Here is a 15483-nt window from a genome sequence, read left to right as displayed (position 1 = left end):
AGAACATGAGAATGAGTTGGCTGATTGCCTAAAATGTATGGCACGATGCAAAGATTTTTGAAAATTTAAAGTGTTAATCTTTCTTCTTGCTTTTAAATAAATAATTTTATTAGCTGCTTAAACATATCTTTTTGGTTTATTTGTTTGATCTTGATGTCTTATTTGTTAATTACCATTATATAATTATTTTAAAACAGCCCCTTTACAATAAATACTGATGATCAGTAATTACCCCAGAAGTGATCAGGAATTACCCCAGAAATGATCAAGACCAGGGGTAATTCCTGATCACTAAAAATTTAAAATCTTTTAAATTCTAATTAGATTTTCAAACAAAAGAAGGTGGCATTGGACTCATCTCATATAGCCTCAAACTTCCAGTAAATATTAAAATTTTATTTTGAATAGTTTTTTCATAAAATAGATGTTTGCGTTTTTTGATCAGGAATTACCCCAGGTCACCCTATGATTTAATATCAATAAGAATGCGCACACGATGTTTGCAAGAGTAGAAATATTTTCTTAGAATACTACATTTGGAATTTAAACCTAGGGAAACTTAGTTTGCCTCCAACCATCTCCCCCCACCCTCCCCGGAAGGGTTTATTTGATTAACAAAACAATAATGAAGATAAACAAATTTGTGAAGGGTCCGATTACAAGATAAATTATTTTGTGAAGGGTCTGTTTTTATGAAAAGTTATTCTGTGAAGGGTCTGTAATTTCTTCTAAACAGACACCTGGTATTATTTTTAATGTGTTATGCATTAGGTAAATTTAAACAATTCTTAAATTTATAATATTTTACTTAAAAAATTGCCAGAAATTAATTTTTATTTACATAATATTCTATAAATTAATTTTATGGACAAATATAAATTAATCAATTATTTATTAACAAAAAAAATATTTAATATCAATAAGAATGCGCACATGATGTTTGTAAATATAGAAATATTTTCTTAGAATACTACATTTGGAATATTAACTTAGGGAAACTTGGAAAACTTAGTTCGTTTCCAACAGTCTCTTTTTTCTCCCCTGGGAAGGGTTTATTCTATTGACAAAACAATAATGAAGATAAACAAATTTGTGAAGGGTCCGATTACCGATTAAAAGATAAATTATTTTGTGAAGGGTTCGTTAACGGACATAAATTTCTTCCAGACCCCTGATCTTACAAGATATATATGTAATTATTATATCTTATATATCAAAAAACAAAGATCTCAATCTTCAACCAAAATAATATACATTAAATTCGAAATTGTAAATATTTTCATTAGAAAAATTAAAACCTGTCATGATTACTATGAATGGACATTACACACATATTTTTTTATTTATTTATAGTTAAACAACTGGGTAATTTATTCGGTGCTTTGGCAATTTCAGCTCATGTGAACTAGGGATATGTGATGATATGGAATTATACTAAATTAAGCAATCTGAGAAGTGTTCATTCATTGAATAATATTTATACAGGTACATACATACAGGTAAGTCATCAGAGATACCATCATGAAGTAAAATCACTACCTAATATTAAACGAATAATAAAATTGAAATATACATTCCTTTTTCTTTCATTTATTTGAAATACCTACTTTAGTATTAGGCTATTTCAACAATTACTGTTTTTATATTTGCTGACTTAAAATGCATATAAGTCAGATACAAAAAAAATCAAAGCAGTTCTATTATTTTTTAAATAACTCTTGATATCATTTAGATTTTCTCTAATTTTTATTAACCTTTAGAAATTTAAAATCTTTTTTTAAAAAATTAAACACTAGTTGCTATGAACATAATGTACCATGTCAGTAACACCCAGTTCATCATTTTTTAAAAATTCTTTTAATTTAAGAAAGTTTCTGAAAACTGGAGTAAGTATGAATGACAACAAGACATAACAAAAAATATTAAAACTGCTCATTTTTTAAAGATAGTTACATAATTTTAAAGTCAGCAAATATTACGTTTTTAAATGGTAAATTTGCCTTTTCAATTGTACCCACATCATAAAATCAAATTTATTATATAAATCCTATTTCCTTTATTAATTTTGTGTTTTTCCCAGTATTTAATAGAAGTATCTTAATGCAAAATCATAGACTTTATTTAAATAAAAGAAAAGAATTTTTTAAAATACTGATCAGGTATTTATTTTCCCCAAATAAAGGTTATTAATTTAAAAATCTGTATTGGTTGTATGGGAAATTTCATGAGCTAACAGCTCTTAATTGTCTGTTGATTAATGTTAATGAACTTTCAATTGAAGAATATGTTTCATTAAAAAACTAGTTTTAAAATTTTGTTTTGACTACTAATCAATTTCATTAATGTACTTTAATACACAGAAGGAAAAAAAAGGGTATCTAATGAATTTGGTCTGCTATCATAAAATCTACAATCCTTTTTTTGTTTTAAAAATTTTCTTTTAATTATTGTTTTATTTTGATAATAGAACAATTCTATTATTTCAAATTTGGAAATTAAAAAATTACAAAAACAAATTTTAAAATGCAACCTAATTTAAAACGAAATGCCCCATTGGCTTAGCTTTAATCAATTACAGTTGATCATTATTAAAAAAACTTATTATTCTCAAGATTAAAATTTAACTGTAGGAAGGTACGATTCATAGATACAAAAAAGTAACGCTTAAAATTAAATTAGAATTACTTTAAAAATTAAAAAATCGAGAATATGGCAAGTTTTTTTTTTTTTTTAAAGAAAAAAAAGATTACAAGAAATATTACAAATTGTAAAAAAGACAAAGGGGGGAGGGAAAATAATAACTATTTACAAACATACTAATTAAAGAGAAAAAAAAGGAATACAAAAAATTTTATATTAATGAGGACAAACAAAAATATTTACCAACATGTTAAATAATTAAAAATAAAAAAGAAATATACGAATTTAGTTTAAAATATTATCAAATTATTTTCTTACTTTAAAATAACCACCTTCATATAAAGTTTTGGGGGGTCCAAATATTGCTACTTCCCATTCAAAAAGATTTTCATCAGAAACAAGTTTAACACGAAAACCTTCGACTGGCTCCTCTTGAATGCTTTTGAATTCCAAGGCTAGAGCACGTAAAGCACTGCTTGTAGGATTTTGAGCCATAATTTAATAGTAAAATTTAAAATATCTAACTCCAAGTTAAACGCGCAACCCCAAAATTACACAACAAAGGAATAAAATTGTCAGAATTAAAACTGCAAACGGAAAGAGACAATAACCCAAGATAACATCACAGTTCACTTCACGCAAGACAGCAGGCAACAGGACAACAGCTGAACTGACGTCATAGCACGAAGTAAACAAGACGAGCTGTGTCGAGTTGCAAAAGTTATTTACATACTCATCAATTAAAAGTGAAACATCTTTAAACAAACATGTTTGTAAAATTGGTTGATTTAAATTATTTTGTAACAAATCTAAAGCAAGGAAATTGAAAAAAAAAAACATAAATTTTTTAGTAAAATTTCAGTTAACTAATTGAAGATGTTTTTCCCTGCAACCGCAATCATGTTACATAAAGCCGAGTAAAAGTGTACAAACAAAATAAATGGTGTAAGTAACTTGTTATAAACTCCAATTATATGCTTTATTTTCTCGAGATTTATCTGCAAAGCTTGAAAGATGTGATAAATTGTGACTAAATATTGAACAAATTAAATGTCCACCGAAATTAAAACTAATGAATAGCATCATGTTCGATGCCAACTATTTGACTTCACACGCTTAATAACTAATAACTGGACCACTTCATTATTAGCGTGTGCTTGATTTTTATTCTGTTCTAAACAACCAAAATAACATTTTAAAATGCTAGGCCATCCTTATGTGATGGGCATGATAGCCCAACAGCAGGCGTTTGCTGCTCAGCTAGCCCATGCACAGGCTCAAGTTCAGATGCAGCAACAACAAATGCAACAGCAGCAGCAAATATTAAAACAGCCTGAAATACTATCCGAAGAAAAGCTTCAGGAGAAAGCTAGAAAGTGGCAGCAACTGCAAAGTAAGAGGTATGCTGAAAAACGTAAATTTGGTTTTGTTGATGCCCAAAAAGAAGATATGCCCCCTGAGCATATCAGAAAAATTATTCGTGATCATGGTGACATGAGTAGTAGAAAATATCGCCATGATAAAAGAGTTTATTTGGGAGCTTTAAAATATATGCCTCATGCAGTTTTGAAACTAATGGAGAATATGCCAATGCCTTGGGAACAGATCCGCGATGTTAAAGTGTTATACCACATAACAGGTGCCATAACATTCGTCAATGAAATCCCTTGGGTAATTGAACCTGTATATATTTCTCAATGGGGAACTATGTGGATTATGATGCGAAGAGAAAAACGAGATAGGCGACACTTTAAACGTATGAGATTCCCACCATTCGACGATGAAGAACCACCTCTAGATTATGCTGATAACATTCTTGATGTGGAACCTCTTGAAGCCATTCAGATGGAATTAGATTCAGAAGAAGATTCACAAGTATGCAAGTGGTTTTATGATCATAAACCATTAGTTGATACCAAACATGTCAATGGTACAACTTATCGTCGTTGGAATTTGGCTCTCCCTCAACTTGCAACTTTATATCGACTTGCAAATCAGCTGTTGACAGATTTAGTTGATGATAATTATTTTTATCTATTTGATCTCAAATCATTCTTCACAGCAAAAGCGCTCAATATGTCTATCCCTGGTGGACCAAAGTTTGAACCTTTAATCAAAGATGCAAGTCCTGCTGATGAAGATTGGAACGAGTTCAATGACATCAACAAAATTATTATACGTCAGCCTATACGTACAGAGTATCGAATTGCTTTCCCATATCTGTATAATAATTTACCTCATTATGTACATCTCTCTTGGTATCATGCACCCAATGTAGTGTTCATTAAAACAGAAGATCCTGATTTGCCTGCATTTTATTTTGATCCTTTGATTAATCCTATATCTCACAGACATGCTGTAAAAGGAGCAGAACCTTTACCAGATGATGATGAAGATTTTGAACTTCCAGAATTTGTTCAACCATTTCTTCAAGATTGCCCTTTGTATACTGATAATACAGCAAATGGCATTGCACTTCTATGGGCACCTAGGCCATTCAATTTGCGTTCTGGTCGAACCAGAAGAGCCATTGATGTTCCACTTGTAAAATCTTGGTATCGCGAACATTGTCCTCCTGGAATGCCTGTTAAAGTAAGAGTATCTTATCAAAAGTTACTGAAGTATTATGTCTTAAATGCTCTTAAACATAGACCTCCTAAACCTCAAAAGAAAAGATATTTGTTCAGATCATTTAAGTCTACCAAATTCTTCCAAACAACTACTCTTGATTGGGTAGAAGTAGGCCTTCATGTTTGCCGTCAAGGTTATAACATGTTGAATTTACTTATTCATCGAAAAAATTTGAACTACCTTCATTTAGATTATAATTTCAATCTGAAGCCTGTTAAAACTTTAACTACCAAAGAAAGGAAGAAATCAAGATTCGGTAATGCTTTTCATTTATGTAGAGAAATACTTCGATTAACTAAGCTGGTTGTTGACAGTCACGTACAATATCGTTTGAATAATGTTGATGCATTCCAATTGGCAGATGGCTTGCAGTATATATTTGCTCATGTAGGTCAACTGACTGGCATGTATCGTTACAAATATAAACTTATGAGACAAATTCGAATGTGTAAAGATTTAAAGCATTTAATCTACTATAGATTCAATACTGGACCGATTGGTAAAGGACCTGGCTGTGGCTTTTGGGCACCTGGATGGAGAGTTTGGTTATTTTTTATGCGTGGTGTAACTCCACTCCTTGAAAGATGGCTGGGTAATTTACTTTCTCGTCAATTTGAAGGAAGACACTCTAAAGGTGTAGCTAAAACTGTAACTAAACAGCGTGTTGAAAGTCATTTTGATCTTGAGCTTAGAGCATCTGTTATGCATGATATATTAGATATGATGCCTGAGGGTATGAAACAAAATAAAGCCAGAACCATTTTGCAACATTTAAGTGAGGCATGGCGTTGCTGGAAAGCAAACATTCCTTGGAAAGTGCCTGGTTTGCCTACACCCATTGAGAACATGATATTACGTTATGTAAAAATGAAAGCGGATTGGTGGACCAATACGGCTCATTACAATCGTGAGAGAATAAGAAGAGGAGCCACAGTTGACAAAACTGTGTGCAAGAAAAATCTTGGACGATTGACTCGCTTATATTTGAAAGCTGAGCAGGAAAGACAACATAACTATTTGAAAGATGGGCCTTATATTAGTGCTGAAGAAGCAGTTGCTATATACACAACAACAGTCCATTGGTTAGAGAGCCGCAGATTTTCACCTATTCCATTCCCACCTCTTTCATATAAACATGATACTAAACTTCTCATTCTAGCTCTGGAGCGTCTTAAAGAGGCATACAGTGTAAAAAGTAGATTGAATCAATCCCAACGAGAAGAGTTGGGTTTGATTGAACAAGCTTATGATAATCCTCATGAAGCTCTTTCTCGTATCAAGCGTCATCTGTTAACTCACAGACAATTCAAAGAAGTTGGAATCGAGTTTATGGACCTGTATAGTCATTTGATACCTGTGTATGATGTTGAGCCATTAGAAAAAATTACTGATGCCTATCTTGATCAGTACCTTTGGTATGAAGCTGACAAAAGAAGATTGTTTCCTCCTTGGATTAAACCAGCTGACTCAGAACCTCCTCCACTCTTGGTTTATAAATGGTGTCAAGGGATTAATAACTTGCAAGATGTTTGGGACACTTCTGAAGGAGAATGTTGTGTAATGCTAGAGTCTCGCTATGAGAAAATGTACGAAAAGATAGATTTAACTCTATTGAATAGGCTTCTAAGATTGATTGTTGATCATAACATTGCTGATTACATGACAGCTAAGAGTAATGTAGTTATTAACTACAAAGATATGAATCATACTAATTCTTATGGAATAATAAGAGGACTTCAGTTTGCATCATTTATTGTGCAGTATTATGGCCTAGTTTTAGATCTTTTGGTATTGGGTCTTCAGAGAGCTAGTGAAATGGCGGGACCACCTCAAATGCCTAATGACTTTTTGACTTACAAGGATGTGGCTACTGAAACAACTCATCCCATTCGATTATATTCAAGATACATAGAGCGGATGCATATCTTTTTCCGTTTCACTGCAGAAGATGCTCGTGATTTAATACAGCGATATCTCACGCAACATCCTGATCCTAATAATGAGAACATTGTGGGATACAATAATAAGAAATGCTGGCCTAGGGATGCTAGAATGCGATTGATGAAACATGATGTTAATTTGGGCCGGGCTGTATTTTGGGACATCAAAAACAGGCTCCCACGTTCTGTTACAACTGTTCAGTGGGAAAGCAGTTTTGTTTCAGTGTACAGTAAAGATAATCCCAACTTGTTATTTAACATGAGTGGCTTTGAGTGTCGTATCCTTCCAAAATGTCGTATGACGCATGAAGAATTCACACATAAAGATGGTGTATGGAATTTACAAAATGAAGTAACCAAAGAAAGAACAGCCCAGTGTTTCTTACGAGTAGATGATGAATCTATGCAAAGATTCCATAATCGGGTTAGGCAAATTTTGATGGCATCTGGTTCAACAACATTTACTAAAATCGTGAACAAATGGAACACTGCCTTGATTGGTTTGATGACATATTTCAGAGAAGCTGTTGTTAATACCCAAGAACTTTTAGATTTACTTGTAAAATGTGAGAACAAAATTCAGACTCGAATAAAAATTGGTCTGAATTCAAAGATGCCCAGTCGATTTCCGCCAGTTGTATTTTACACCCCAAAAGAACTTGGTGGCCTTGGAATGTTATCCATGGGTCATGTGTTGATTCCACAGTCTGATCTAAGATGGTCAAAACAAACTGATGTTGGAATTACACATTTCCGATCAGGCATGAGCCATGATGAAGATCAAGTCATTCCTAACTTGTACCGTTACATTCAACCTTGGGAAAGTGAGTTTATTGATTCTCAAAGAGTATGGGCTGAATATGCTTTAAAAAGACAAGAAGCTTTGGCTCAAAACCGACGTTTAACTCTTGAAGACTTAGAAGATAGTTGGGATCGTGGTATACCTAGAATTAATACCCTCTTTCAAAAAGACAGACATACTCTTGCTTATGACAAAGGGTGGAGAGTCCGTACTGATTTCAAGCAATATCAAGTTTTGAAACAAAATCCATTTTGGTGGACTCATCAGAGACATGATGGTAAACTCTGGAATTTGAACAATTATCGTACTGATATGATCCAAGCATTAGGTGGTGTTGAAGGTATCTTAGAGCACACTTTATTCAAAGGTACATATTTTCCAACTTGGGAAGGATTGTTTTGGGAAAAAGCAAGTGGCTTTGAAGAATCTATGAAGTATAAGAAACTGACCAATGCGCAGAGATCTGGTTTGAATCAAATTCCAAATCGTAGATTCACTTTATGGTGGTCACCAACTATAAATAGAGCTAATGTTTACGTTGGTTTCCAAGTACAACTTGATTTGACTGGAATATTTATGCATGGTAAAATACCAACTTTGAAAATTTCATTGATCCAAATTTTCAGAGCCCATTTGTGGCAAAAAATTCATGAAAGCATTGTGATGGATCTTTGTCAAGTTTTTGATCAAGAGTTAGATGCTTTAGAAATAGAGACAGTGCAAAAGGAAACTATACATCCTAGAAAATCATATAAAATGAACAGCTCATGCGCAGATATTTTATTGTTTGCTGCATATAAATGGAGTTGTTCAAGACCCAGTTTACTAGCTGATTCAAAAGACACTATGGATGTTACAACTACACAGAAATATTGGATAGATGTTCAGTTACGATGGGGAGATTACGATTCACATGACATTGAAAGATATGCCAGAGCTAAATTCTTAGATTATACAACTGATAACATGAGTATTTACCCTTCTCCAACTGGTGTCTTGATTGCTATTGATTTGGCCTACAATCTTCATAGTGCTTATGGAAATTGGTTCCCAGGAGCAAAACCTTTAATTCAACAAGCTATGGCTAAAATAATGAAAGCTAATCCTGCACTGTATGTGTTACGAGAAAGAATAAGGAAAGGTTTGCAGTTATATTCTTCTGAACCTACTGAGCCTTACTTATCCTCACAAAACTATGGTGAGCTCTTTTCAAATCAAATTATTTGGTTCGTTGATGATACCAATGTGTACAGAGTCACTATCCACAAAACCTTTGAAGGTAATTTGACTACAAAGCCAATAAATGGGGCAATTTTTATATTCAATCCTCGAACAGGCCAATTATTTTTGAAAATTATTCATACTTCAGTATGGGCTGGACAGAAACGTCTAGGACAGTTGGCAAAATGGAAAACTGCTGAAGAAGTTGCTGCATTGATTCGTTCATTGCCAGTGGAAGAGCAGCCTAAGCAAATCATTGTTACCAGAAAAGGCATGTTAGATCCACTTGAAGTACATTTGCTTGATTTTCCAAATATTGTTATCAAAGGTAGTGAACTTCAGTTGCCGTTCCAAGCTTGTTTAAAAGTGGAAAAGTTTGGAGATTTGATTTTAAAGGCCACTGAACCTCAGATGGTTCTTTTCAATTTATATGATGATTGGCTGAAGACCATATCATCTTATACTGCCTTTTCTCGTTTGATTCTGATATTGAGAGCTTTACATGTGAATAATGAACGAACAAAAGTTATTTTAAAACCTGATAAAACTACTGTTACAGAACTCCATCATATTTGGCCCTCCCTGTCTGACGAAGAGTGGATAAAGGTGGAAGTTCAATTGAAAGATTTAATCCTGGCTGATTATGGAAAAAAGAATAATGTAAATGTTGCTTCCTTAACGCAATCAGAGATAAGAGATATAATTTTGGGTATGGAAATATCAGCTCCTTCTGCTCAAAGGCAGCAAATTGCAGAGATTGAGAAGCAAACTAAAGAACAAACACAACTAACTGCTACAACTACTCGCACTATAAATAAACACGGTGATGAAATCATCACTTCAACGACCAGTAATTATGAGAAAGATACATTTGCATCCAAGACAGAATGGCGAGTTCGAGCCATATCAGCAACCAATCTTCATTTGCGAACGAATCATATTTATGTTTCATCTGATGACATCAAAGAAACTGGATATACATATATCCTACCAAAAAATATTTTGAAAAAATTTATAATTGTGTCAGATCTACGAACTCAAATTGCTGGATATTTGTATGGAGTCAGTCCAGCTGATCAACCTCAAGTAAAAGAAATCAGGTGCATTGTTATGGCACCACAATGGGGCACTCACCAGATGGTACATCTACCAAATCTTTTACCGAATCATGAATACTTGCAAGAAATGGAACCCCTCGGTTGGATCCACACTCAACCTAATGAGTTGCCACAACTCTCCCCCCAGGATGTCACTACACATGCCAGCATTATGAATGATAATCCAACTTGGGATGGTGAAAAAACTATTGTTATAACATGCAGTTTTACACCAGGATCATGCTCTCTTACTGCTTATAAGTTAACTCCTAGTGGCTACGACTGGGGACGTCAAAACACTGATCGAGGAAATAATCCAAAAGGATACTTGCCATCTCATTATGAAAGAGTCCAAATGTTGTTAACTCATCGTTTCCTTGGATTCTTTATGGTTCCTGCCCAAGGTTCCTGGAATTATAATTTCATGGGTGTAAGACATGATGTAGGAATGAAGTATGATTTGCAACTTGCCAATCCCAAAGAATTTTACCATGAACTCCATAGACTCTCACACTTTTTGAACTTTAGTAATATTGAAGATAGTGAAGGTGTTGGTGCAGACAGAGAAGATCATTTTTCATAACTTTAATAAGCTGCAGAACTGTTTTATGTGTATTTTGTAATTGAGTTTTTATTGAATTTATTTTTCTTTACGTAAAAATACAAATTGTATCATCATATACCTTTTTGTTAAGCATTTAAATTTGCAACTTGAACCTAATTTTTCCTTATATGAGACTTTAAATTCATAATGTGTATTTTATATGTTAATTTGATAAGTTTGTTCATCAAAAGATACTGGGAAATTTTTTATACATCTTAACTGTTATGTATTTTAAAGTAACATTATGTGAAATATAAAATAAAGCTATAAAATTAGATAGTGTGTATTTTACTTTTCATCTATTTTTTTTCTCGTATTTTCAAATAAGGGTCATATTTCATACCCTAATCTGTAATGACTCTGTTTTTTTGTTTTGTTAGAAATTATTTTTTTAAATAATCTAATAGTTTTTTTTCCCTTAAAAAATCTAATATTTACAAATTTTACATTTTGATTAATTACAATTAAAATAAAATTTATATAAAAATATTTTAATTGCATTTTGGATCTTTAAAATCTTCAGGATTTCTATCAAAGTTTACCCTCTGCCTGACTGTATTTTGTTTTTGCAAATTTTTTAATTAAATCTGGAGAAGTTGATAAGAAACTATGGATTTAGACTATATTGCATTGAAATGAATAAACCAAAAATATGTATTTACTTCTCATTATAATGGCATAACAGATCTAATTCCTTTTATAATAGACCAGAATAATGCCATAGATAAGAAGATTAATTGGTTAAATATAAATCTTAAGAAAATTTTGAATGATATGATCAAGACAACTCTCCATGACTGATGAATTTTATTGATAATAATACAAAATTTAGGACTATTTTTCTTTTATTTATTGTTCATTCAATAATTTATGTATTCTGATTATTCGTTCTGTAAAATTCATGCAAATATTAAGATTAATCTATAAATTACTTTTGACATGCAATCAAAAAAGTGTGAGGCAAATGATAAAATATGTTTTTAATCGAGGATATCCCAAATTTTTCTTAAAAAATAAAGTTTTTTAAATATATATTTTTCAGTGTAAAATGAATTAAAGTTGTCAAAGTAATAAATCCTTTTAAGAAAATAAAAATTTTCTGTAAAAAAAGGCACTAACCATTTAGGATGTTAATCAGCCTGGGCATCTTTTTATTTTCTTCACTATTTTGGATTTGTGATGCCCATAAAGTAATGCACAGACTGAGTTTAACACAGTCTTTCCTCAATATTTTCCTTGCATGCTTTAACAAATCTATTTAAAGCTGAGCCATGTTACTTATGTTTTTATATAGTCTGTTTTGATAAAATTGACATTTTTACTACTTTAGAAGATGGAACGTTTTCTTCTTTATAAATCATCGCTTTTTCTAAAATTATAATTACATTACTTAGAATTTCACTCAGCATCTCAATATATTTTCTTCAATCTTTTTTAAAAGCATAAATACAAAAAAACCTGAGAGTTTCAACTTGTATTTGATTACTGTGGCAATGGGCCTCCTCCTTTTTTTTTCTGCACACCTCCATGCAAGTTGATGGTAATTGTAAAAATTTTTTTAATTTGTTCACACATATCCAGAGAAAGAAAAAAAAAGTTTCAATTCCTAGTTCCATCAACTGACAAATTTAAGTAATGCACATGGCAACTATTTTTTATCAAATTCTTTTTTACATATATTTAAAAATGAACTGCCTTCTACCTCATCAATATTTTTATTTATTAAGATTCAAATCAGATTATTTACTTATTGCTTTCATTCCATTTTTTTTATTTTGTTTTGCCTATTTTAAAATTATAACAAGTGTTAAAATTGATTGTAATAATCTGATGCTGTAGCTATAAAAATTATAGTAGTGCATGTAATTTGCAGTTAGAATGACATAAGTATTATTGTTAAGCATGTGGTATAATTAGTTTTTAATAACCCATTTAGAACTGACGAAAGGAGAAGGAAGTACTTCTCAAGGCATGCATGCTTAGAAAGTCTACATACTAATATGAAATGTAATACGAGAGTAGCGAATTCAGATTACATGTAATCTTGGGCTATTTAGAGTGAAAAAGTCAAATTTTATAGATAATATACCGTGGGCTGTAAAGGAAGAATCGTGCAATCACAGTCCTTAAGGGGTTAAAAGAATTATTATATTCTAACTTAAAATTCATTTTTTTAAAAATAATTTGAATGTTTTTAATTAGTTAAGAGGCCGAGCGGTTAGCGTGCCTGACTGCGAAGCCAATGGCTGCGGGTTCGAATCCCGCCCTGGGCATGGATGTTTCTCTCTCTGTGTTGTGTGAATGTGGCCCACCCTATGAACGGGTTTGTGGCGTGGGTAATGTTGCTTGCCTCCATGACTTTGGTTCACAGGTGCCCACTGGGTAACGTTAAATGAGCAACACTTCCGGCATCTTCCGAGGTGAAAAACGAGAGTTCAAGTACCTGTCATTATTAAAAATAAAAAATTAGTTAAGAGATTAAAATAATAATAAAAAATCGGAATTTCTCCTTAGTTGGATTTTTTTCGAAAATGAAAGTCTGATAGTCCATTGGCATATTAAAAAAGCTATAAAATATTTTTATTTTGTGACAAATTTCTGAACAGGTTATTACTGCTTTTGGCATGCTGGTTTAAATTATCAAAAATTATCTTATCAACTATGTACTATTTGTTGAGATTCTCAAAGGCTGCATGTCAATTATTCAGGCTCAGAAAATAATTTGTTTGTTTGGAAACTTTTTAACTAATGCTTATGTCATTAATAATTGGTAATTTTAAACAGAAAAACATTCTTTTTATTGAAGAGAACACATTTTTCAAAAATAATCCTACTCAAAATATGTTTCAACATTCCAGTCAATGAATGTGTTTAATTAGAATATACCAAGTTTTTATAATCTAGATTGTTCTAAAACTCTGGGTGAGATGGGTGTTTTAAAAAGGTTCACATCTCAACATAGTCATTTTGATGTTTCAACTTGAAAAGAGAATGCAGTACTTCTTCCTTTAAACTAACATGCATGTAAAAAAAAAAAAAACGAACTTCTTCAAATCAACATATATTTTTTATAAATACCTAAAAAAAATTCAAGCATTTAAGGAATATATAGTATATTTATGTTGTAGATCAAACTCAACAAGTAGGTAGTATAATTTTGGTAAACTATAATATGAAGTCACAGAAATGAGTTTTAGGTAAAATGTTGGAGGAGAGGGCGGCATATTTTTTTGTTCATAGAAGGAACATATCAATGAAAAGAGTGTTAGTAACTATTATAACTGTTAGTAACTATTATAAACCTAACTATTGCAATGCCATCTAATGTAATGGGCAATGGTCATCAGATTAGATGGCCTGGTAGAGTATAAATTATATGAAACGGTTCTGAAATCAGCGCAGCACCTAGTATATTAAATGCATTAATATTTCCAATAAACTGTTGTCTTTTAAAATATGAGCTTGATTTGATTAACATGGTTACTGCTAAATCAATTCTGTTGAAACAATAATTTCTATCCAATTAAGGTTGCTACATGCCCTACAAAAAGTAATATGTATAGATATACAGTGAACTCTCACTTATGCATCACCTCTTTTATGCACCTTTTTCATTTATACGACGATTTTGATAGGCCCCAGTACATTAGGTAGGAAAATAATGATAAACATCCTTCGTTTATGCGTCGCTCTACAAATAAATTTTTCAATTATACGCCGAAAGTTTAGGCTAACATTCTAATTTTTTTAGCTTTTAAATAGTTTTTTTTTTAAAAAAAAGGTATTAAATTAAAAATGAAGCAAATAAGCAATCCTTGTTACAGATAAAAAGAAATATGTGGCTACAACCCATTGAATTTTCTTTCCCCTGTGACCTTCTCATTTTTGCTGTTTCTGGAAAGACATTCTTTCTACAATTTTGAATAGGGTGTCTTATCTGTTACACCAACAACAATGAAAGCCCATTCATCTTTAAGAAAAGGACTGTTGATCTTGTCCACAGGTTAGTTTTACTCCCATGCAGTTTTCTAGACAAAAAAAAAAGACACATGGAATATCAAAGAGACCGCGATCACTTACTTGCAGTCAGATGGACATCATGAGTAAATAAACAGAGGTGGTCTGTTAGTGACAATAGTAACAACTTATTGTGCAGCGTATTATGACGTCAAGTACTTTTCTTAGAAATTTATCATATGATGTTTCACCCCCTCCCATGAAACTCACATTTTTTATGATGAGCTATTCATTTATATCTAACTTATACTTGTTGACGATGAAAACATGGTGGATGACACTGACGAGGATGATAAAGTTCCTCCAAATCACATAGCAGTATTAGAAGCTTTAGACACTATTCTTGACTATTTACAATTTAATTTTGCTTTTGATACTCCCTCATCCCATTTATATGAACTGGAAAAAACTGCTTTTGAAATACGTCGGCAAAAACAAATACTAACATGTATTAAGATTATTTTGCAAGAAAATAAATTGTCTTTAGGTATGTTAAATTATTTCTAGGCATAATTAAAGTAATTACCAAAA

General features: G+C 31.8%; 2 protein-coding genes across 2 annotated transcripts in view; one reads left to right on the top strand and one right to left on the bottom strand.

Annotated features, from left to right (window-relative positions):
- Positions 1 to 3135, bottom strand: part of LOC107448441 (ubiquitin-conjugating enzyme E2 R2) — a 12146-nt gene extending 9011 nt beyond the window's left edge. Inside the window, exon 1 of the mRNA XM_016063623.3 lies at positions 2959 to 3135. Coding sequence (XP_015919109.1) covers positions 2959 to 3135 — 177 coding nt within the window. The remainder of the gene's footprint in view (positions 1 to 2958) is intronic.
- A 313-nt stretch (positions 3136 to 3448) lies between these two features.
- LOC107448440 (pre-mRNA processing factor 8) lies at positions 3449 to 11210 on the top strand. Its single transcript, XM_016063622.3, has one exon. It carries the CDS (start codon positions 3841 to 3843, stop codon positions 10912 to 10914), a length of 7074 nt encoding a protein of 2357 aa, XP_015919108.1. The 5' UTR covers positions 3449 to 3840; the 3' UTR covers positions 10915 to 11210.
- Positions 11211 to 15483: the final 4273 nt, after the last annotated feature.

The sequence above is a fragment of the Parasteatoda tepidariorum genome, chromosome 3 (genome assembly GCF_043381705.1).
Source record: "Parasteatoda tepidariorum isolate YZ-2023 chromosome 3, CAS_Ptep_4.0, whole genome shotgun sequence".
NCBI classification, from domain to species: domain Eukaryota; kingdom Metazoa; phylum Arthropoda; class Arachnida; order Araneae; family Theridiidae; genus Parasteatoda; species Parasteatoda tepidariorum.
The sequence above is the reverse complement of the archived record's forward strand: the minus strand, read 5'-3'. Positions and strand labels throughout refer to the sequence as shown.